This window comes from Rhinolophus sinicus, chromosome 16 (assembly GCF_057876585.1).
Source record: "Rhinolophus sinicus isolate RSI-liver-muscle chromosome 16, RSI-T2T, whole genome shotgun sequence".
NCBI lineage: Eukaryota > Metazoa > Chordata > Mammalia > Chiroptera > Rhinolophidae > Rhinolophus > Rhinolophus sinicus.
The window spans coordinates 8,090,725-8,113,689 of record NC_142516.1 but is presented as its reverse complement, the minus strand read 5'-3'; the positions used below and the strand labels follow the sequence as shown (position 1 = coordinate 8,113,689).

The 22,965-nt window shown below is 49.8% G+C and overlaps 1 protein-coding gene and 1 long non-coding RNA gene across 9 annotated transcripts in view; one reads left to right on the top strand and one right to left on the bottom strand.

Moving 5' to 3' along the window:
* MVB12B (multivesicular body subunit 12B) overlaps positions 1–22,965 on the top strand; it is a 182,806-nt gene that overhangs the window by 130,999 nt on the left and 28,842 nt on the right. For all 6 annotated transcript variants that reach the window (XM_074331024.2, XM_074331027.2, XM_074331026.2 and 3 more), the window contains 2 exons: positions 13,170–13,225; positions 15,832–15,891. In XM_074331024.2, the coding sequence (XP_074187125.1) occupies positions 13,170–13,225; positions 15,832–15,891 (116 nt within the window). The remainder of the gene's footprint in view (positions 1–13,169; positions 13,226–15,831; positions 15,892–22,965) is intronic.
* Positions 16,069–22,965, bottom strand: part of LOC141571187 (uncharacterized) — a 47,560-nt gene continuing 40,663 nt past the window's right edge. Inside the window, exons 1-4 of one of the 3 annotated variants that reach the window (XR_016019378.1) lie at positions 22,494–22,630; positions 20,822–20,925; positions 17,979–18,255; positions 16,069–16,717 (exon numbers count right to left, since the gene is read on the bottom strand). This is a non-coding gene — a long non-coding RNA (uncharacterized LOC141571187). Of the gene's footprint in view, positions 16,718–17,752; positions 18,256–20,821; positions 20,926–22,493; positions 22,631–22,965 lie in introns of those variants that run through there. The other 2 variants (XR_016019377.1, XR_016019379.1) reach the window with 2 other exon arrangements.

The window sequence follows — 22,965 nt, the reverse complement described above, 5'->3', positions numbered from 1 at the left end:
ATCACTAGTGGAAAATTCAAGCTAAAAAAAAAGACCACACACACAAAGTAATAGACGTCGAGAGCCATAAACTCAAAAGGGAGCCTGGGCGTGGAGGTGATTTCTTGGAGCCCGTGGGTGTGCAGAGCTTGAGCCCGCCCGGAGGGGCGCCAGGACGAGCTGCATGGTCCTGGCAGTGAGCTCCTGGAACCCTCGCCCACTCCCCCAGCCATTCATCTCCACCCAGCAGCGGAATATGACAATGTTAGCATTTTTCATTTCCCTGACGTTACCATTAATAAAGCAATGATCCAAAAGGGGCTTTGCTGAGTCTGTTCTTTATGCTCCCATCACTCACGACTAGATAATTTCACACAGGATCGTTTTAAAATTAAATGACGATAAAAACGCTCTGCTGTTCTGTGTTCACCAGTTCATAGAAGTCTATCAAGTCATTAATGTGTCATGACAAACTGCTCGATGGATACAAGAGTAATTAATTATTTGAATAAATAACAAGTTGAACTTGGGGCTCTGAACCACAATGACGTACACATCCCATTAAGGGCGTCTTGGAACCTTTTCAGGGCACTGGTATGGGGACTTAAAATGCAGGCCAGGGTGCTGGAAATGATGAAAAACAATTTCGTAAACACAGGGTAATATTTTACACGGAGAAAGCCAAAGTGTCACATTTCCGTGCCCGCATAGAGTTCAGTGTTAAAAGTTCCCTGGCAGCGGCCATTTCAAGATGCCACTTGATCAGTGATGATTTCAGGGAACAATTACACAGCTTTTCATAATCACCCTTAATCTCTGCATATTTTTTAAGATAATTACAGCAATTATTATTTAGATTTCTCCTTTTTATATGCCCATTGTAGACAGGAACAAGTGCTTATTATACTGGATAGTTCAAAGAACCTTGGATTAAAATTCCTTGTCATCTCTGCGCTCATTATTTCAGCTCATGTTGCCTCTGAAAGTTCATCAGCTCTAGAAATTAGAGTGATATTAGCAGGCTCTATTATTAAATCTTAAGGTTGAGCTTAGCGCCCGGTTAGAGTGGATGGCTGAATTGTTCACTTGTGGGACTGCTGAGTTCAGTTGGAGTTACTGTCAGGTGGCAGGAGTTACTGTCAGATGACAGGTACAGTCAGGGATGGGTGGCAGCCTCGCACCTATTTCCCACGATAGACTTACAAAGTGAACTAACAACCAATATTTAGAGAATACTTTTTTGTGACGTGCCCTTTAAAGGTTAATATTAAATCTGAAATCTGGGTAATTTGTGGCATTGTACTTCACAGACACGGCAACTAGATAAAAATGAGCACGCCCCATGGTGTTTCCGAATCAAAGTGGGTGTCAGGTGAGGCCTCAGTTCTGTCTCAAGCTGGTCCAGAGAGCATGTCCATTGGAGCCGAGTTTTGGGAAGGGGATGTACTGCTTTCAAGAGAAGCTATTTCTCAGGGAAAAGTTCTCTTGAAAAATTCTGCTCGTAGGAAATGTACTGGTGTGTGTATGTTTGGTGTGTGCACTCCTGAGCCACAGCGCAACTACGGCATTAACTCTGTAATCTCCTGTCATTCCACGCCCCTCCATGGGGGCCATTGGAGCCCACGGACCTCAACCAGGTACAACAAGTCTAGCTTTGTGAGGGGCGATGGTGGCCAGGCCTTTGGTTTTGAACCGCGAAGTCCAGTATTTGAGCTTTCTGTAAAAGAAGGAAAACACAAGACATAGAAATGCCTTTTTTTCTCTTCAATTTGTTTTGTTATTAAGTTGTAACCCGGCTGAAGTGCGCACAAGCAGTGCAATCTTACATAAACGTAAATTGGGTTTAGGTTGCTTTCAGACTTTCCATAGCAGCTCTCTGTTTATTTGGCCCATGCTTGTCTGTCACTGTGACTGGTCTTTTGGAATCACTTGGCAACTCTAGGCAGGAAGAAGCCCGTGGCCAGCTCCAGCAGCTTCTCCCACAGTGGCTGCCCCTCCAGGGCTCACCCCCGACCCCAGGGCTCGAGCCTTACCTCTGAAGCCCTCATGCTAAATTTTCAAGTTCAATTGGGTATGCCCAGGTCCCGGGGAACGTGATTCCACTGATCAAGGTCAGGAGCTCTCTGTGATGTGGTACCAAAATGTCACATTTCGTACCATTTTTTTTAACCTGTGGACAGTCTCTTTTCAAATCTTAAATGAAATTTATAACAAGTTGATACCTTCCCAATTTGTGTGGTACTCAAGCCTGTAGCCTATTGCTAAGGTACTTGGGCAAATAAACAAGTAATTAAAAGCTTACTTCTTGATCATGGAATCAGAGAAAAGGAATTGGAGTGTCCCTTTTTCACAGAGTCCTAAAGAATTCCCGCTACAAAACAGCCTTCTTCTGGAAAGTGGCTTCCATTCATTCACCTTTGAATGAAAGAATGGCCGTGGTCTTCCTTCACCTCATCCTTGCAGACCGTAGGCCAGCAGGGAGCTCGTAATCGGGAAAGACGCTGGGACTAGAGCACAGTAGCCCTGGGAGAACAGACCGCTGATTCAGTGAGCAGTCGTTCAGAAAGCTCCCCAAAAGGGTGAAGTTGCAGCTGGTTTCGGGGTTCATGAGCAGGAATGGGCTCTCCGGGTGGAGCTTACAGCCAAGAGAGGGGCATATCATGAGTAGAAAGCAGAACTCAGTCAGAACAGGGTGAGTAGGTTGAGGTAGCTGGATGCAGGGCGCAGGGTGTGGGCAAAGGGTGTTTCCCCGAACACGAGTGGTGTCTCCCCGGTCAAGTGCCCGGAAGACACCGCACGTGATCGCTCCTTAACATCTTCTAACTCCACGTTAGTTCCGTCCATTTCCTCGTCCCTCCTGATTATATTTTTCTGCTTCCATCTTTAGATGACTTCTTTAGGTCATGTGGGAAGGTGTTTCCACCTCATCCTTCGTACAGTGGGAAGGCAGTGGATTTTATTTTTACTTTGAGCAAAATGCAGCTGTTCTCTGCCCCGATCCATTAAATAACAGGAAGTTTAGAAAAGCGTTTTTGTAGCAGGGTGAGAATGTTCTTGTTCGTGTATTTGGAGTTTCTCGTGGCTGTAGAACGTGGGCAGCCGCTCGCGGCCCAGCCCTCTGGACTCCCGCCTTCCCAGGTCCAGAGCTGTAAGAGACCCACCCTGAGCCTGTGGGAGGCGGTCTGCTGCAAAGGCCCCCCTGACCCCCGGGGGCTGCTCTGAGGGACAAGTAAGAGGGTTGGAGGGCCCTCAGATTCCTCCCAGGATACTGGGGGTGTGGAAAGGTGAAGAGACCCACAGGACAAAAGTGGCAGTTGCTGGCAGGTGTTCTGTGTAGAGATGGGCAGACAGAGAAATGAGAAATGTGGGGGTAGGGGACTTCCTAATTGCCCATGCCAAATAGAAGCTCTGAGACTATTCGCCTGTGGTGTGAAGTCACCTTTGTTTTTGAAGAATATGGCATCTCCTACCAACCTGGCAAATGAACTTCTGACACCAGGGGCAGTTTTCTCCACATTGCTTCTGGGGCTCTTTTCCAGGGGACAGGAAGCAGCCGGGCCCAGCTGGGGCCTTGCTGCTACAGGTGAGCTTGACTTGTAACCCCCGAGATGGCAGATGCAGGGAGAGCCGTGGCCCAGGGCACCCACTGAGGTCTTCCTTGGCAGGCCCTGCCCCCGTACCGCCAAAAGCCTCAGGATTGGCACTCACAGCCCACACGCTAAGTAATATAATGTGGCTGCATGTATGTTTTTATGTAAAAGCAGTTAGAAATGGCAAAGGTCTATTGTCTTGGAAAAGCATTGTCCCCTAGTGCAGTAATAATAATAACAATGATGAGCACTGTTATTGAGCAGTTATTAATAGTTTGCACTGAAGGCTTTATGTTTTTTATCTCATTTTAAATTCATAGCAATCCAGGTATTATTATTTCCTTCCTTCTACAGTTGAGGAAAGAGAGGCACAGAGATTAAACGCTTGTCCTAAGTCGGGGCGGGGGTGGGGGTGTTGGGGGGAGGGCAGAGGACCCGACCTGAATCCATTGCTTGGAAGAAGCCTCGGCTGCCTGCCTGCCCTAAGAATTGCAGCCGTCACTGCCGTGTGCTGCAGGCTGGGCTGTGCAGGTCTGTTCTCGGTTGCCGGTTCACCCCTCAGCCGTGCTGTGGACTGGGCACGATCATCCTTCTTTGACAGATGAAAGTCTGACTCAGAAGCTAAGTGATTCGCCCAAGGCCCCACGGCCAGCAAGTGGCTGAGCCCAGCCAGGTGCTCACGTGTATCTGCCCCTGGTGCCAGTTTCTTCCTCCCCACGGTGCCACCTCCCATGCATGGGACTCAGGAGGTTCTCACCATGCTGGTAAATCACTCCTTTCGGCTTATGAATAACGTGGCAAAACAAATTACTTTGGGGATCTAGAAGGAAGTGGTTGGCCTTGTGTAAACTCAATTGGAATGTCACTGAGCAGACAGCTCTGGAGGCGTCGACAAATATCTTCCAAGGAATATCCCCAAAGTGAAGTCACCAAGAATGCAGAACGGGCTTGGTGCTTTGGTTTGCAAATGAGTTTTGAAAAATGGCCTTGAGATCTTGAGTTGTTGGCATTTTTCCCCATACAAATTGTGAAGGACTTTTGAAACGCCGCAGGAAAGGGAGCAGGGCCGGGTTGTTGGTTATTTACAGCTCCGAGCCCCAAGCAGGCAGACAGCAAGAAAGGCCTCCCTCCACTCCAGTGGCGTTTAATTTTATCCTGAGAATGACTACCTGCCAATAAACGCCTTGTTCACCATCATCTCTGCAAGTACTTCTGAGGTACCATGACTCAAGTTCACTTAACACCGCTTGACAACTGTAAGCAGATAACATTCGAGATGCTCGTGATGGAGTTCTTTTTTTTTTAATTTTACATTTTTTACCCCATGGTTTTCTGGCTCTCTTTATCAAGCATGTTGAAATTAATGCATGCATTGATGGGAGCATTTCCTTGTTGAGATGTCAGTGAGGGAAGGGGTTGGCAGCTCTGAGCAACTATGGGTACCCAAGGAGATGGGGTGGCCCTGGGTTCAGAGCCCATGGGAGCTGGTTAGCAGTGGGTTTGGGTAGAACCTACAGAAGCCTGAGGGTGTGTGTTTGGAGGGGAGAATCAAGGGACAGCTCTGAGGGACTGCCTTGGCAAGTAAAATTATAGTTCTCGTATGAAGGAAGACGCAGGAGCTATAACCCTAGCCCATTGCCAGGCAGAGTTCCCACAGATTCATGGCAGAGCTGTCTGTGCACGAGAGAGTCCAAGTTTATGTCCAAACAAATACAGCATGCAAAGTGGGCTACTTCCCCCAAGAACAGCAAAGGCAGGTATTCGGGTCAGCTGGAAAAAAGGAAATCAACCCCCGCCTTTTCCTTTAAAATGGGGGGTGGTATTAATACAGTAGCAGATTAGAGCTTTATTTGTTTAAACCTTGCAGATTCTGTAAGCATTCACAGTCCTTTTGACTCGCTGTGCCTGACTGTAAAAAGAACAGTTGAATGAGCTCATTGTTTCCTGGTTTTTCACTTTAATGTATTTTACAAACACTCCGGTGACAGGCCTGACACCCTGATTTCTATGTAGTCACACTTGAGTTTGGGATTACAGCATTAATAACAGAGTCCCATGCATCACGCCGTTTTTAAGCATGATCGTTATGATAAAGGGCATATACTTAATTACAGGCCTGCTTAATTACAGCTCTGCTGAAGCTCGTTTGTTTAGGAGAATGCTAATTGCGCTACGGAGCCTGGGGCACCTCCTTGCTTTCATCTGCTGTAGGTTGCTGGCGGATCAGCGTTTTGTTAAAACTGCCACCAAAAATAAAATTAAAAAAGAAAGAAAAGGAAACTCTGTCCTGGTACTAACAGGAAACCTGCCTGGCGCGTGGCTTTTGGTCAGAGTGAAAACCAGAGTTCTTGCTGAGCACCCCTCACTGCAGGCCAGGCGCTTGGCCTCTCCTGTCCGATTGCATTTCCTTTCACTTTCAGAGCAGCTTCCTGAGAGAGTGTCGTATTATCCCATTTTACAGACTGGGTCACTAAGGCTCAGAGAGGTGAGGCGGCCGCTCTGCCACACATCTGCCACCTGCAGAGGTGGAGTTGAGGCCCATCCTTCCCCGCCACCCTATGCAATGTCACCACAGGCTGGACTCTGGGCTCAAGTCATGGGTCCCTCAAGCTACATAACCCCTTGAAGCCTTAGTTGCCCTAAGCATAACCTGCCAGTGATCATTTTGAGGGTTATTTGATGTGTGGTCAGTAAGTGTCAGTTTTCTTTCCTTTTCTCTCTTTTGTAAAACTGGGCTAGGAGAGAAGTTTTGTTACCTCCAGGGTCTGGGGGAGCCTTTGTTATGTCACACTGGGAGTCAAAGGGCCTTGGAGGGGACTGTCGTGTGCTCCAGGAATGCCCCCTTTGGAACCAATGAGGAAAGGACAGGCTCTGTCCCTGCTTCTGGGCTGTGACCACAGATTGGTCATGCAGTGTCTGTGTGAGAACCCCCATACAAACCCCCGGCTGACTGGGAAGGCAGGTTGAGGATGAAAATGTGCCTCCTGATGGTGGCTCCCTGAAAGCAGGGGCCTGTCACCCATGGCTCTATTTCCTGCTTCTCCACCGTGTGTCACTCTGAGTAGTAGGAATTGGCAATAAACTGAATGCTAGAAGGAGTGTCAGTCTCAGCGCTAATAGAGTAATGAAGACAAAACAAGATACTTGTTTCAGCTAGGGAAAGAAAGGAAGGAAGAAAACGTGCCCCCCCCCCGACCCCCACGAGAAGCCCGAGTGGAGGTGATTTATGAACCCTCTTTTGGAACTCATGAAAAATGTGTGCCATTTATTTTAAGACTTAATGTTTGACAAACCTCTAGATATCTGAAAATATGGAAAGGCTGCCTAGATAAGGCGAGTACAAGTGGATCTTATGGAATTAGAAAGGGGTTTACCAATTCCACAGAGCAGCTTTCCACTCAAAACACAGAATCCCTCCCTTGCTCCCCGACACGTGGCCACCCAGCCAGCTCTGCTCGTCCTTCCTCACGTCTTCCCTGGAGGAGGGCACGTCTTCCCTCTGAACCAAGCCCCGTCCCTCTAGCCTTTCTTCCTGTGACAGCTCTGAGAATATGTGCAGACATTTGGTCACAGTCCTTCAGGTCTTCTCTTATTGGACCAGAGCCCCCATCTTGCTACACTTCCCATGTGCTGGGCACAGTGCTGGACTCTGGGGTCCTGAGTGGGGGTGATGACGAACGAAAATGGACAGGATCCTGCCTTCCTGAGCATCAGGCCTGATGGCTTTGTCTCCTTTCCTCAGGTGGTCTGGCCTCCTTGGAGGGCCCCTGGGATGGCCCTCTGAGGATGGTCCCGGCACTGAACTCCACACTAAAGCTCAGAGCAGACTGAGTGTGACCCCCGGGCTCCGGCGCCAGGACTGTAGCCCTGTGACGTACGATGGCATCCACCCCCCCTGTTATGATGTGTTCAACTACAAACAAGTCTTTTTCATATCTTCTGCTGTTATTCCATATCCCTTGCATTCTGTGTAATGCAGATGGGGTTTTTGGACCTAAAGTACAGGACTTCACATTGACCTTTAGTAAATTCCATCTGTTCAATTTAGCCCACGATCCCAACTTTTTAAGGTCTTTATTGGATTTCTCTGTTACCCAGTTTATAGACTGTCCTCCCTGACTCCCCATAAGCCATATACTAGGTAAGCAGACTACACACGTCTTCACTGAGGTCACTGACCCTTCATCCTTCTGTTAATCAACCTTCTGTGATTAGTTGGCCAACATCCTTCTGTTAACCAGCTACTTGGGCATCTAGTCCAACGAGTTATGGGTTCTCCTACCCGGAACGTTGTCCAGTTGCATTTATCCATCTTACCCACATGGGTGACAGGATAAACTGGGTCAAATGCTTTGCTAAAATCCACATTCTTTCAGCCTTCCATAATCTTTGATATACTAAATTTTTTTTTTAAATAAATGAAATTTGGCTGGCAGATAATCTGTTCATCAAACTCTCACTGGGTCCTGGGGACTCTGGCCTCCTTTAAGGGACTCCACACATGGATGAAAATGTCCTCTTCCTCGTGAGCCAGCTCCCATTCCCATAGGATCCTATGGACTCGCTTTCTTTCCTTCTGTTTCTGGAAGAATATGAGGAGCATCTGACTGAGCCTGTCGACCATGAGCTCTAAGATAAAGTGTAATCTGTCCCAAAGGTCCTCTCTCTCTCCCTTCACCAGGCAGCTCCTTCTTGAGGTCGGGTTAGGTCCCAGGGGTTCTCCTCACCCCCTCCTCTGCCGTTGAGCCCCGTCAGGAAGGCATTGGGCATGGGTCCGAGCAAGGCCACAGTCCTGAAGGCTGCCTCTTAGACAGTCTGGGGGATGCCTCTTCCTTCTCTCCAGACAGGCTGCCTTTGTCACGGTCCTGCAATGATTACGCGTCTTGCCTTCTTTCCTCCGCCTCCTCAAGAAGTGTTTCCGTGAAGCAATTGCCTTTGAGCCTACTTGAGGATCAGGTGTGCCTTAACCAAACACTTTGATTGTTCACTTGGGGGATTAGCCCTCACTCAGCCCCTACCATTCTCCAGGTTCTCCAGGTCTGGGAGCAAGGACTTCTTCTCTGGAAGGGAGGGCGGGGGAAGGCCCGCCGTGGTGGGGGTGGCTGTGCACTCTCCTTCCTTTAGTCTCTTGTAGAAGCTAAGAGAGGGCCTTTTGAAAATGCCCCGGGTGTGTGTTGTGTGTGCATATATGCATACACGTGTGTAAAGATAGATATATAATACAAAAATAAATATTACAAAACTATGTAAAACAGACATTTCTATATGATGCAATGTACATTTATTTAATTTATATAAGTTTATTTTTATATTATATATATATATGTGTACATAAAAAATGCTATTCTTGCTAATATCCAAGTTTTGTAAGTTACTTTTTTCTGGGTCTTTTTATTTTTCTCCTCAATTATATTTAAAGCCAACCTGCGCAAACCCACTGCTCCCCAGCCCCTGTCATAACCAGTGAGGCAGGAGCATAGCACTCCAGGAGGCCGGGCTGCCACAGTCCAGAAAGCCAGTCCTGTGTTTCTAGATCTTTCTTTTCAAAGACATGACTGTCAGTTGGAAGGCGAGATATAAACACATACTCCTGGGGGGAACTGCTGACCGGAACTGGGTGTTCCTTGCAGTGAGGGAGGTGTTTGGGCTCTCGAGGGACGTGGTGGTGGTTCAACATTGTGACAGGACCAGATGCCACTGACCTGTGCACTCTGTGCTTTATATTATGTGGATTTTACCTCGATAAATTACCAGAATTACAAAACAAAGTAAAACACGCCTCCCTGCTTAGATCTTCCCGATTCCTGGAGATGATTCCCAGACTTCTTCCGGAAACCCAAGGCTTTTCTCCCCACCAGCCAGAATGGTGGGCGGCAGGCAGCAGCTCACCAGACTTGCAGGGGGGTAGGCATGTGCCCCAGGCTGGAGCACCCAGTCCCCAGGGATGCTCTTGTGGGGAGCAGCCACCTCCATGCTCCAGCACAACCACGGAGCCCCTTTGGGCCGTGCCCGGTGACAGGGACACAGGAATGCAGAGGTGACTCACTCCTGGAGTGCCAGGAGGGAAGACATGGCCTGGGCACACCCAGGAGGAGGAAGAGAAGGAGAGGGGCCTCAGGGAGGGCTTCCTGTAGGAGACACACTCAGAGCAGACCCCAGAAGGGCGGCTGGGCTGTAAACATAAAGGGTGAAGGGAAAGGGCTTCCTGTGAAGGGGGACGGTGAGGGGTGCGGGGCCTTGTATGCCAGTGAGGACCCCACCATGGAAACCCTCCTGTCCTCCTCCCTTTGGGGTACAGGTGTGACTGCCAGCCTCAGGCTGGGAGGAGCCACCTCCTTCCCTTTCTCCCACCCTAGTGGCTCCCGGGTTATCATTTCCTGCGGGTAAATTAGGCCTTTGCAGGTCATCTTAAACCTTTTCTTTTTTTTTTTTTTTTTTTTACTGGGGAATATTGGACAGTGTGTTTCTCCAGGGCCCATCAGCTCCAAGTCGTTGTCTTTCAATCTAGTTTGTGGAGGGTGCAGCTCAGCTCCAAGTCCAGTCGCCGTTTTCAATCTTTAGTTGCAGGGGGCACAGCCACCATCCCATGTGGGAATTGAACCAGGAACCTTGTTGTTGAGAGCTCACGCTCTAACCAACTAAGCCATCCAGCCAGCCCTCCAGAGCTCAGGGGCGGCTCATTGTCTTCAATCTAGTTGTGGAGGGTGCAGCTCACTGGCCCATGTGGGAATCGAACCGGCAGCCCTGTTATTCAGAGCTCACACTCTAACCAACTGAGGCATCGGGCCGCCCCCCTTACCACCTTTTCAAATCACAAGTTCTCTAAACATATGTTGACATTTAGATAGAAATTGCTGTAACCAGGGAGAGGGGAGTTCATCGCCATATCTTAATGGAGAGCCCCAAACACTAATAAGGTCTTTAAAACACCAAAGGCAGAAAGCCTGGTGAGTGAACAATCGGGGGTTCTCCGCTTGGTGATGTGTGCACTACCCACCAGGCATTCGGTCAGCATGCTTCCTGAGCCCAGTGCCATGGGGCGTGTGAGGCAGCCCTGCCCTGGACCCTGCCATGTGTCTAGGAGGCAGAGAGAAGCCGGGAAGGAGGTGCGTGTGTGCAGAGAGCAGAGAGTGACACAGCTATGGCAAGTGACAACAGTTAGGGGGGAAGGGTCAGCTTTGGGAATTTAAAAGAGAAGTAAAGCAGCTGTGGCTTCCAGCGCTCGACTTGGTTTGGCCAGGAGGAGGGCCCCAGATTGGCGGTGAGAGGGACGACCGGGGAGAAGGCAGTCGTGGGTCTGCCTTTGGACTGTTCTAGCACACCGAGCACACACAGACTTCTGGGCCCACAGGTCTGGTGAGAAGGAGTTTACAGAAGGGCCACCAGGAGACTCAGGGAGGGCGTGATAATGGTCGTCAAAACCTTGAAGGGCCCTGATGTGGAAGGAGCAGCAGATTTGTTCTCAGAAATTCCATTTTTACCTAATGGACTGTGGAGTCACTGCTTGTTACCTGTGTGGCCTCAGCAGGCCCCGACCTCTCTGAGCCTCTCGTTCCCAATCTGAAATGATCAGAAATGCTGCGAGTGCCACATTCCCGCCTTTGTCTGTGGCGCTAGGAAGGGGGTACGAAGTCAGAGTGCCATGGCGGGTAAGCCATGTGGCAGGAGCTGGGAAGGGGGCAGGGCCTCTTCTTGGATCTTGGGTGCGATCTGGTCCTGCTCGTGTCTAGAAGGCGTGGTGGCCTTTTGAGTATCTTCTGTTCACTGCTTTTCCAGCTGTAAATGAACATGCGTGTAAATGAGGAGCTCAGATTTCACGAGTACGCTTGAATGTGTGACATACTGTGTAAGATGATTCTGGGCTTTTTCCCTCCCTTCTTTCTGGGGAAGTGTGACACTGTTCCCAGCCCTTAGCCCGTCCTCTTCCAGGAACTCCGGCAGGTTGCAGGGGCCCCTGTGACGGGAGACCACAGGTACGTGTCTGTGTGTCTGGGCTGGTGGCCACGCTTTGGACAGCAGCCTTCTGAAGAAAGGAGGAGGTGTCCACTGCAGCAGCTGGGGCCAGCTGTGCTGTTTCTCTTTCTTCAGACTTACCAGCGAAAGTTTCCCTCTTTTCTTACCTGCAGTAAATTATGAAACATAGTTTAAAATGAGCCATTTGGCTCAGCTTGCTGATCAGAGAGGATTTGTCCCAGATTTCTTTTCTCTTATTTCCTTCCCTGCTGCTTTTCTTTTTTCTGCTTCTGTGACTCTTCTTTCTTAGGACTGAGAAAAAAAAATTATCCACTGCTTGTGTACCAGAGGAACCCCCATTTCAGATATTGGGGGAAGCAAAGAACATATTTCCCAGGGAACTGACCAAGGCTTCTGTTCTGTCACTCCATTTCTTCCTAAAACCACAATTTATCAGAAGACCCATCTACCCTCAGGGTGAGGCCCCAGGCCAACTGCTGAGTGACAGGTCCCGGCCCAAATGGCTCGGAGCAGCAAGGCCAGGCCTGGCCTCTGCTCGGTCCCGACTGCTCAGATGGACCTGACAGAAGCCAGGCCCCAAGGCTGCAAGGCCTTCACACTGGGCGTGCCCCACGTCGCGTTCTGTCAGATGTGACCTATTCACGGTGCCAAGGTTTCCAGCACCAACATGGTATTAGAATCCTCCTCTGAATTATAGAATTCATAAAGCACACTTGTCCTGAGAGAAAACGTGCTAGCAGAGACATCACCAGGTCGTGATTTTTGCCATGTGCCTTTGATGGCGATGAGCTGGGGACACAGTGGGTAGAGGGCTATGGAAGGGAACTGCGCCACTGACACCCACCACCCCCATGTTTGCATTTGCTGGGGATCCATTTGCACCCTTTCTCTTGTGTCCTATTAAAACCAAGAAGACTGGTGAGCCTTGAGTCAGCCCCGGAAGCCCAGAACTGGGACCGAGTTCACAGTGGTGGCTGTGCAGCCCCATAGGGCGAGGACGTGCTCTGTGCCAGGCGCTGGGCAGGCACTGCACGCACCGCCAGCTCACAGGCTCCCCTTTCACGCAGGCCAGGCCATCCTCTTAAATGTAACTTAACCTTGCCCAGATCCAAGGCCAGGATTCAAATCCAGTCCGTCTGACTCCAAAATCACTCTTTCCTCCAAACTGACATTTCTCGTGAGCCCGACTGCCTGGGATGTGATATTCTCAGCTGAGAGAATGTGTACCGAGCTTGCTACTGCCCACCTCCCGAATGCATCTTTCTCCCCTCTCAGCTCTCGTGCACTTCTGTCCTGCCATCAGCCCCTCGGTGGCTCCTACCACTTACAGGTCAGAGGCCAGGCTCCTAGGGTGGGCTCCGGGCCCTTCTCTGCTCCCACAGCTCTTGTCTACACAACTGCCTGCTCTTCCAGGGATGTGCAAAGCATCTGCCTCCCTTAGCAGGTGTGTGTCCCAGGAGCAGGGATGGAACCTGTGCACACCCCTCCCCCAAGGCCCCACTCACCTGTGCGCAGGTCAGCTATGTCCAGCCACCAAACTCGTTTGGACTGTGTGTGTCAACGTCTCAATTACTAAACACCGATGGTGTCTGCAATGCCGTTTTCTCTCTTTTTCTTCTTTTGCAGCAATGGATGGTGTGCCTTTTATGATTTCAGAGAAGTTTTCCTGTGTTCCAGAAAGTGTAAGTTTTATGCATGATTCCCCTTCCCTTCCACCACCCCCAGCCTGAGCTCCCTCTGCCTGGCATGCCGGGTTCTCCCAGGTGGCCCTCCCACCCCTGCCTCCACTGGAATCACTTCTGCCAGCATGTTCTGCCCTGCAGCTGGTGACAGGGCTGCCTGGGAACTGTGTTCCTCTCTGGGCCCCTCAGCTGGTGCTGTCCATAGGAGGTGCTTGAAAAGGAAAGAAAAAGAACAGGTGAGGAGCAGGGCGGGAGCGAGATAGACTAGAGACCAACTCAGATGCAGCTGAGACGTTTTGTTTCAGATGTGATGCTTTATTAGACTGAACTTCACTGGTTGCAAATGTTCTTGGTTTCCAAGTTCAGCTTAATAATTCTTGTTCCTTTCTATGTAACAATGACAGCGTCCTGCAGAAAGGAGGCTGCCTCATTTTCCCATTTTAATTGCCGCATTCCGTGATAACCATGTTCTCTGCTCTACGACCGAGGCCCACATCTGGCAGGGCTGACCCTGCAAGTGCAGGGTGTGTCACAGCGGCGGGCGTCCACTCACGGCAGGCCAGCGTTGACCCCATGATACGTGCGAGCAAACCAAGGCCCAAGCCAGGCCCCCCAGCTTTTTAGTGACCGAGGGACTGAGGAAGCTGGCTGGGCCTGAAGGCCAGAACTCAGACCATGGGAGGCACCCACCACAGGGGGTGTGGGGTGGCTGTGGACTGGGGCTGCAGGCCGTGTCTGGCACGCCAGGGCCCCCCCCTTAGATGGTGCCTGCCCCCCAGCATGGCAGTGGCTTTCCCTCAGCTGTGCAGGCCTGGCCCACGTCAGCTTAATAGACTGGTTGCTGGTTTTTTGTTGTTGTTTTTTTTTAAATCCTTTCTGCAGAAGTTTTCTTTGAGTAGCTAATAAACGTGAAGGCCCTGGTTTGGCACCAGCTAAAGAATCCTTCAGTGTTTTTCTTGGATCCAGCTTAAAACCACCCGGCTTGCGATTTGACCTGCTCTGTAGTTTCCATTTTCATGAAATATAATAGGCCTCCTCTGAACCCTTCTGGTAAGCAGCTTAATCTTGAAAAATGCTCCTGACGTGACATGCGGGGCATGAGTAACTTCAGCAGACTCCACTTGGCTGCGTTGCCATGGAGACGCTGGCGCCTCTCCTGCCTGCTCCCTTGGAGAGGCTGTTCTGTCCTGCGCACCAGCTCCAATCGCGAAAGTTTAGTGGGGCAGTGAGAGCCTAATGATACAACAGCTGGACCTCTGCTGGATCCTGGGCAGCGCGGGCAGGCGGCCCCGTTCTCACACCACTCGGGCTGGCAGCAGGAGAGAGCCAAACTGCTTTGTGGCTACTGGCAGCGCAGCCCTGCAAGCCAAGCGCCTAATTTGGTGGCCCTGTCCCAAGATGGCCCTCACTGATGCGCTGCTACCGGGGTGCTGCCGACTCAGCAAGTGCTCGAGGTGCACGGACTCGGGCCAAGCCAGCGCTTCCCTGCGCTTCTCTCTTAATCCTCCCAGCAGCCAGGAGACCCGCCCACACTGCTCTTTAACAGGAGGGGAAGTGATGTGATTTAACCTACCGCTGCATCATGAGGAGGCCGAACCCCGTTTTCAGTCTGGGCCCTCAGACTTCGGAGCCGGCTTCACAGGAAAGCCCTATTGGCCCGCCACTGGGCTGCACTTGAGAACCAGGAAGGCCCTGCAGTGTTTTTGTAGGAGACTGTCAGGTTTCACCTGTTCATCCAGCTGCCAGCCGCTGGCCTGGGCTACAGGAGGCGCAGGGCCGCTGCTCTCATGGGCATGCAGAGCGCCAGTGTCCCACAGGGGACTCAGGCCAGGGGCCTCAGAGACAGGGTTTCCGCTGCCCTCTTGCCATGCATTTCAGCCCAGGCATCTGTGGGCCTCCCGCTGACTCTAGTTGCCATGTGTATTTGATTTTTTATTCTGTCTGTTGAAAAGCTAGCATCTTTAAGAAAAAGTCCCCATCTTCATGAAATTACAGAAACACCCATTAAAATGCAGTGTTATTTTTCACTACTACTGTTTTCTCAAATGATAGTTGATGGGCAGTTACGTCATCCACCTTGCATTTGCAAAGACCTGGAATTCCCTCAGCTCCTTCCCTGGATACTTCAGAGTCCCGGACGAGAGATCCGCTCGCCTTCTGGAATTCCTTAGACGCATTCCACCACCCTCAGGCAGCAGTCAGGGTGTCTGTCCTCTGGTGAAGCCTTGGGCAGCTCTGGCCCCACAGCTGCAGGAAGAGAGCAGACGACTCTTCACATGGGTGGGGACTAGAAGTTATTGGTGACACACACTGTCTTTCAGGAGGACCGTGACTCTCCTGTGCACTGTAGACATGAGTAATCAGGGGTCTCCACCAGAAGGGACCAGCCCAATTGACAGCCAGGTTTTCTGGAAGTGTGTTCCTGGTAACGTGTCCATTTACCCTCACTAATCACTACGGGTCACACTGACGGGTTTCCATGGAAAGGGGTGGAGAAAACACTAGGTCACATAGGGTGGTGTGAGTTTCACAGTTGTTGTGCATAAAAGCCAACATGAAGGAGCGTTTCCAGCCCTTTAAAAGGATGACTTGGTCTGTCTTTTCAGATGCAGCCTTTTGATCTCTTGGGAATCACCATCAAATCTCTGGCAGAAATTGAGAAGGAGGTAAGCAAGCCACCCAGAGTGGGAGCGGGGGGTGGGGGGTGGGGTGTCTGGGCCATCGCTTGCTCACCCCAGGCTCTCTCATTCCCGTTAGGGATCGGTTCCAGGAACAGGAGGGTCCTAGGTGTGGGGTACCCTTCTGAGAAAAGCACTTTCATTTTACTCGAACTTACTGCTTAGAAAAAGAAACTCACTTTTAATGTGTTTATAAGTTCAAGTCATATAAATATGATCAACATCTCCTTATCTTTTCTAAGTCAGAAGGTTTCCAGTGACAGATGGAACAATCGATTCTGCTTTTTTTTTAAAAAATGTCTTAGCTTAAAGAAGGGGGAAGGTGGGGGGTGGGCACGGAGTGAACTTTTCTGCCTCCTTCTGTTTTATTTGCCACCAGTAGGGGTTTGCCACATGTCTGTGCCTCTTCATGATTTAGAGGACGGGTCCTACATTCTATTGTGCTTGATAAGCCAGACCCCATTTGGCAGCCTGGTTCGAAATAGTTTGGATGTTTTCGGAATAAAAAGGAAAGCAATCCGAGATTGGAGTACATGTGACAACTCTGAAGAAAGAGAGTTGAGATAATGGAATGAAACTGGAGGTCAGATGTGCCGGTGTTTTCCCTGTTTTCATAAGACAGCATTCCAGTGTGCGTGTCGTCTTTTATGTATAGAAGGTTGTTAAACAGTCACATGCTTGCAGCCAGCTCTCCTCTGAGAGGAGCATTTGTCTCAAAGATGGAAATGGTAGAACCATTTCAATATTCTCAGTTCCTTTGGGTTTTCTCTTGTATATCCAGCCAGCAGAAGCAGGTTGCATTATTGAAAGATGGCTGAAATCAAGGAAAATTGAATCAATGTAGCACAACAAATTTCTAAACCTGTCACAGCAAAAATAAGACAAAAAAGTCCCCCTTTGTCTTTGATTTTCAGTAAATCATAAAAACCAACCTGATTGTCATCTGTAGGTTGGGGGGTTTGCAAACTCGGGAAAAAGAATGGCTGGCTACCACATGAGGAAGACCGAGACGTGCACATAGAATTGCATGTCAGCCCTTCCCAAAAGCAAGTTAGTCGGGGATGGTCCCACGGCCACGTGCTCATGACCCGCCTTGGTGCATAGGGTGGCACTCGGTGCGTGTGTGGGAAGGCCTCTGAAGGTGGCCTGCTCTGGTTGCAGGTGGTAAGGCAGGGGCATGGCCTGTGACCCATTTAGGATGGACAAGGTCATACAGACAGATGTCTAACCCAGCTCCACACTGCCGGGGGTGCAGGGGGCAAGTCACACCCCCTCTCTGTTTAAAGCGGGGATCACAGTAGAACCTGGGGTTTTTCATGACTACTAAATGAATATATGAAAAAGCGCTGGCAGACAAGTGTCCGTTGCCGTGGGCTGGGTGTGGCGTGCTGGCAGATGCTGGAGACCGGCGCAGCTGTCTGAGCCTTGTGCCTTCTCTCCCCTCGCTCCTGCAAATGGCTCACTGGGCCATAGCTGTAGCCCCTTTTGTGTAAGTGCTTGCTGTGTGCTCAGCTCTGGGCTCCCGGCTTTACCTGCAGTGTCGCTGGTGCTCACCCCAAGCAGAACAAGTGAGCGTCATTCCTCCCCATTTCGTGGAACAGAAATGGAAACGCTGAGAGGTAAAGTAACTCGCCCAACATAAGACTGAGACCTAGCACGTCACACTCCAAATCCTCTCCATTGTGACTCACAGTCTGTGGCTCCGTGTCCCGCTAAGGGGCTGGTGGGGACAACAGGGCACGGGAGGTCAGTGGACCTGGGTTCTGACCCTGGCTGGGCCTTCAAGTTACAGGATGGGGTAAAGTGGGAGAGGGCCCCAGTGCAGAGCCTGGTGCCTGTGGTAGAAACCACCAGAAACCTTCATTCTGTTCCCCACTCTGAGGACTAAAATCTGGTCCAAAAATGTGTTTTGTGAGACTATATTGTCTTGAGGTCAGATGCTCTGAGCAGAGCCTGGCAGGGCAGACAGGCTCAGCAGTCAGGCACCCTGGGCGTGAATCTAAGCTCTTCTGTTTAACCTTTCTGAGCCTCAGTTTCCTCTTCTGTAAAATCGGGATCGTAATAAAAATGCTTACCCTGTAGCATTTATGGGGTTTGACTGAAACAGTCATGTAAATGGTTCAGAACAGTGTCTGCCCTGGCTGCTGCTCAGCCAGTTAGCTGCTGCTGTCATGGGCTTTGTCATGATTGTTCTCCTTGTCCACAGGAAGGGCTGTGAACCAGTGTAAAGCCAGCCCCTTTTCAGTGTGGCCTGCTGCTCTGTGTGGTGGCTAAGCAGTGACATCCTGGTTGACCAAGCCTAGCTTTATTTCTTGTTTTTAGTGATGGGTTAAAACCACACATCTGTATTCTCTGTTGAAGGAAATAGAAGTGGTATTAAAATGTGGGGAAATGGGGAGAGCTTGGAGACAGTAAGCAGGGGATATTGTAAACCATCCCCAATACCACAGCAGTCAAGAGTGCTGTGGAGTTTCGCATTTAATCTGAGAATTTACATGTTACTTACACCAGCCATCCGCGTGCATTTAATGGTGATTAGTATGTTGATATCCATACAGTTTGGTGAACCGGTTCCCTCTTCTGCAACGACGTCAGAGAATTTTCTCCATAAATAAACCAGAACTTGCTCCTTTTTGCCTCTGAACCCAGCCTTGCTGGTGGAGCTGGAGGCCGAAGAGAAACTGTGCCCATGGCCCCCTGGCTGGGTTCTCAGGCCTGTGGGTTGGCCCTGAGCAGCTGCTGTCTCCTTAGTCAGGATGATTTTCCTTTTTATTCCCAGCAGGTCTGGCTGCCCTTGGTGGAGGCAGGGATGGGCCATGGGCTTGGAGAGAGGCCTGGGGGCAGGGAGAGCTCTGCTGGACAGTTTTCTTTGCTCACTATAACCTATTACTTCATTGTATTTTACACTATTAACCCAAGCCTCCTCCCCCCCACCCCCCGAGCCTGTGCCTTTGGGTTCAGGGGACAGACGCATGACCCGCACCATGTCTCCTTGCCCATCCGGAACTCCCCCCAGGGCCTCCCTAAGCAGTGGGAGAGCCCAGCAGCATCTGTAGAGGCTGCTTTGTGCTGGTCCAGTGTTTCCCCTCCTTGATCCCTCTGCACTGTTTATAGCAGGAAGGGGGGGGGGATCCCCAGTGGTCAAGGAAGCATGCTGCTAAGGGGCAGCATGGTGTTGTCTGTCCAGACCTGGGGGAGGTTTGCTTTCCTGCCCGCTTTAACTTGCCTGTACTGCCTGAGGAGGCTTCTGAGTTAAGCCGGCACCTGTCACCACCGTTTGGCCTCTGGGACAGGTCACTCCATGAACGAAGCCTATCACCCTGTCAGCCTTGAGCTCGGTAGTTTGAGACCAGTGGGAACTCCAGCAGCCAGCCCAGGAGAGCTGTCCCAGGTGCCCCCACCGCAGCAGGGACCCACAGCTTGTCACGCCCAGAATTTCCTGCCACTGATAACAGAGAGAGAGGAGGTCTCACCCCAGTTGTGGGTGGGCAGTGCCCCTCCAGCCCCACAGAACCCTGACGAGCTCCAGGAAGCGTGTGAGGCTAAGCCCTGGCAGCAGGAAGAGAGGCCAAGGCTCGCTGGCAGTGTGGCTGGCACGTGGCGCAGAGCCACCTGCCACGTCAGGCACTTAGACACCAGGTGTTTGCAGGGACAGTGTGGGCTGTAGACAGTGGAGGCAACGTGGTGCTGTGGAGAGGGCAGTTTTCCAGTCTGGAGGCTGGGGTGGCATGCCAAGTCTGCCGCCAGAGTTCCACGCTGGGCAGGTGCCCTGGCTTCCACCTCCTCAAGCAGGCCTGTGACCCCACCCCCAGGTCCAAGCGCTGCTCCACGGGTCGTAGGATTTCCCCAGTAGATGTGGCCTAGGCAGCACTCGGTTAAGTTTCATGAAGTAGCCAAGTAAGGTCATGTTTAAGGTCATGTTTTAAGATCATGATTAAAATCAATGTACATGCTATCCAACAGATTTTGAAGGGAAAAAAAAATCACTGGAAAGGCGAAACCTCTCACAACTCAGAAATAATCTCAGGTGGTGTGGGTTGTTGAAAATGAGGGAAGCCATGGTTAGTAAGTTCAAACTTGACCGTGCCTGGCTCTCGACAGTGGTAGCGGCCCCCATCCACCTGGCTCCGTCTTCTTGCAGCCATGACCCCTGCCTCCCATGTCCATCCGCGGCTCAGAGCAGGGGCTTTACTGAGAAAAATTAGTCCCAGGCTTGAGAAAGTGAGATTTTGCTCTTCTCCCCATAGGGAGGCGACCAGGGGGCTAGCCAGTGTCCCTGGGGCAGCTCTGGGGAGGTTTTCTGGCCCCGCCCCCTTTGGGGGCTGGGCAGCCGCCGGTTTGGCTCTGCGGGTGGCGGTGCTCCTGGGGCTGTGTCCCCGTGAAGGCCATATTTTCCTCCCGGTTGCCCAAACAAAAGGCTCTCTCTGCTCAGGAGTCGGGGAAAGTGTAATTTTGCAGCCGACCCCTGTGATGAAGCATCTTCTCTCCGAGTAAGGAGATGGTCATATAAATATTCTCCGTCTCTGCCGCTCTTTATTTCCCTTGTAAGCAGTCGCCGCATTTCTCCGCGTGATGGATTCCCCCTCGCAGCCAGGAAGGGAGCTCGCCATCCCCACAGTCCAGGCCGCAGCTTCTGCAAGAATCCCCGCGTCTCCTCACCTTTACAGGGGCCTGTTTACCCTCCTTCCTGCCCACCACCCCACCCTGCCTCCCTTACAGATCGCTGTCCCTTGTCTCAAAGAATGACAGTGGCCTTGCTGGTGGTAGATCTCATGCTGAGTGCATAACAACCCGCAAGCCTTTTAAAAACAGGAGCCAACAACTCCTGTGATGAAACGGCACCCAGAGTGCCTTCTAGGTCCTGCACAGCCATTTCCGCACCGGCTGCCCACCCCCCGCGGAAAACCACCATGCTCACCTCCCTTCAGTGGGTGCCGCGCTCAGACCTAGCAAGGGAAGTGTCATTAGCCTACCCCGCTTGCTGGTGGAACAGACAGCCTCCATTTTCACTCGACTTTAAAGCTGAAAGACAAGGGAGAGTCTAATTAGTAAACGGACGATCTAATATTAATCACTCCCTTAAAATTGACAAGGGAGGCAGTTCATTTAACCACTTAATTGCTACAGGTTTTTATGGGCTGCTGTTTGCAGACGTATTTAATGAAGAAGTTATAAATCTAAGGAAGCTTAAAATTTTAATTTTATACCTAAATATTTTCCTTGTTCTCATGTTTGTAGTCAATCCTCAAGAGTGTAGTCACGTGGAATGTTCTTTAAATGAACATATTTGCTAACTGGCGTGATTTCAGTTTTTAAAACATTGGTTCCAGCAATTAGGCATTTTTTTCAGTTCCCAAATGACTAGAGAAATTCGTCTTGATTATAATTGCTCTTAGCCACGCATATCTAATTTGTGTCTTTTTAAGTGTTAATTAGTAAACAGTTTGAGCTGACATCTTTATGTGTTTGTGTGTTGAAAAATGGGGCTTATTGCTTATTTAGCTTGGGGCCGATTCCACTAGCATTTACGTCACGGCATTGAGGTGAAATAAATGGAAACACATTTGGCAGCTCGAGGTAAAAAGAATTTTTGAATTCAACTTTTGGACATCCGCTTTTCATGGGCTGCTTTCTGCAGGCCCCTTCAAATATATAAGATTAGAGTGGATTTGGGACCTGCATATGTGGGAAGAAAGTAAGGCAGAAGATTTTTGTATCAGTAATGAAATGGCAGAGTCCCAATTTTATAAAAGCAAAATGTTCATATCCCAGCACAATTGTTCATTCTCTCGACTTTTGGAAAGCTTTCATTGTGCTTATTACCGTTAAAGAATTGTATAGAGGGAGTTGTCACCAAAAGTGCGGTCCCTTTGCACCATCTAGTGGTCAGATTGTAAACTGCAACAGGAAATAAGCTGCTTTCTCCCTACCTGTGAGATTTATTTTCACCACCCAGACCCCTTTATCTTTATTTTTCAGTAAGGAAGCTGAAATGTTTTAGGAAAGAAATCTGCATGCTTAGCTTATTAAGTAAAAGTTAGTTAAATAAATAGAAGTTAACCCGTTGTGCTTCCCTTCTTTATATTGCTGAAAGACATCCAGATTCTTACAGAGCTAACACAACGTTGAGATAATTTCAGTCAAAAACAGAGAAACCTAGTGAATTACTTTTATGGATGGCCTTTCTGAAGGAACAAAAGAAGTGTTAACCTGATTTTTAAATATGGGAAGTAGCTTTGGGGCCCCCATTTCATCCAGACGCTCTTCAGGAGTCTGACCACAGCTTAGGGGCCACCATTTATGCCACCGACAAGATTAGTCCTCTCCCTGTAAGTTGTGGCAGATCTCTTGGGCAGTTTGTCATCTTAAGCAGCTACCCTGCCAATCAGAATCAGTGTTTTTTTTTTAATATTTAGTGTTTCCCCCCTGAGTTCAAAGGTTGTACATGTTTATAAAAATGCAGACATTTCAGAAATGTGCAAGCTCCCCACTGTCCACTCCTGGGACACACACACACACGCACACACACGTCCAAACAAACGTTTCACAGCTCACACCATACATAATCTGTACCTTACTTCTGCACTTACCAGTATATCTTGCACGTCCTTCCATGTCAGTTCGCACTGATCTATTCCTTTTGATGACTTAGACGCTGTTCCCGTTTATGATTAGGCTATAATTTACTAAGCAATCCACTATTGATTGACTTTTGAGTTGTTTCCAGTTACTCCTTATTACACTGCTGCAGTATATTTCCTTGTACATGTGTCTTTGCTCCGCTGGGTCTTTCTTTAAAAAAATATTATTATACCATTTTGCCTTCCAAAAAAAGGTGTGCCTACATAACACTCCCAACCTTCCGCATGTGAGGACACCTATTTCCCACCTCCTCACTCTGGCTAAGCTTCCCTGGTATTTAAAGGTAACGTCTTTTCATATGCTTTGTCCTTTTGTATTTCTTTTGTGAATCTCTTATGTTTGTGCCCTTTGCCCAATTTCTTCTATTGGCTTCCTTAGCTTTTTTATTCATTTTTAATTGTTCTTTATGCTCTTTATAAC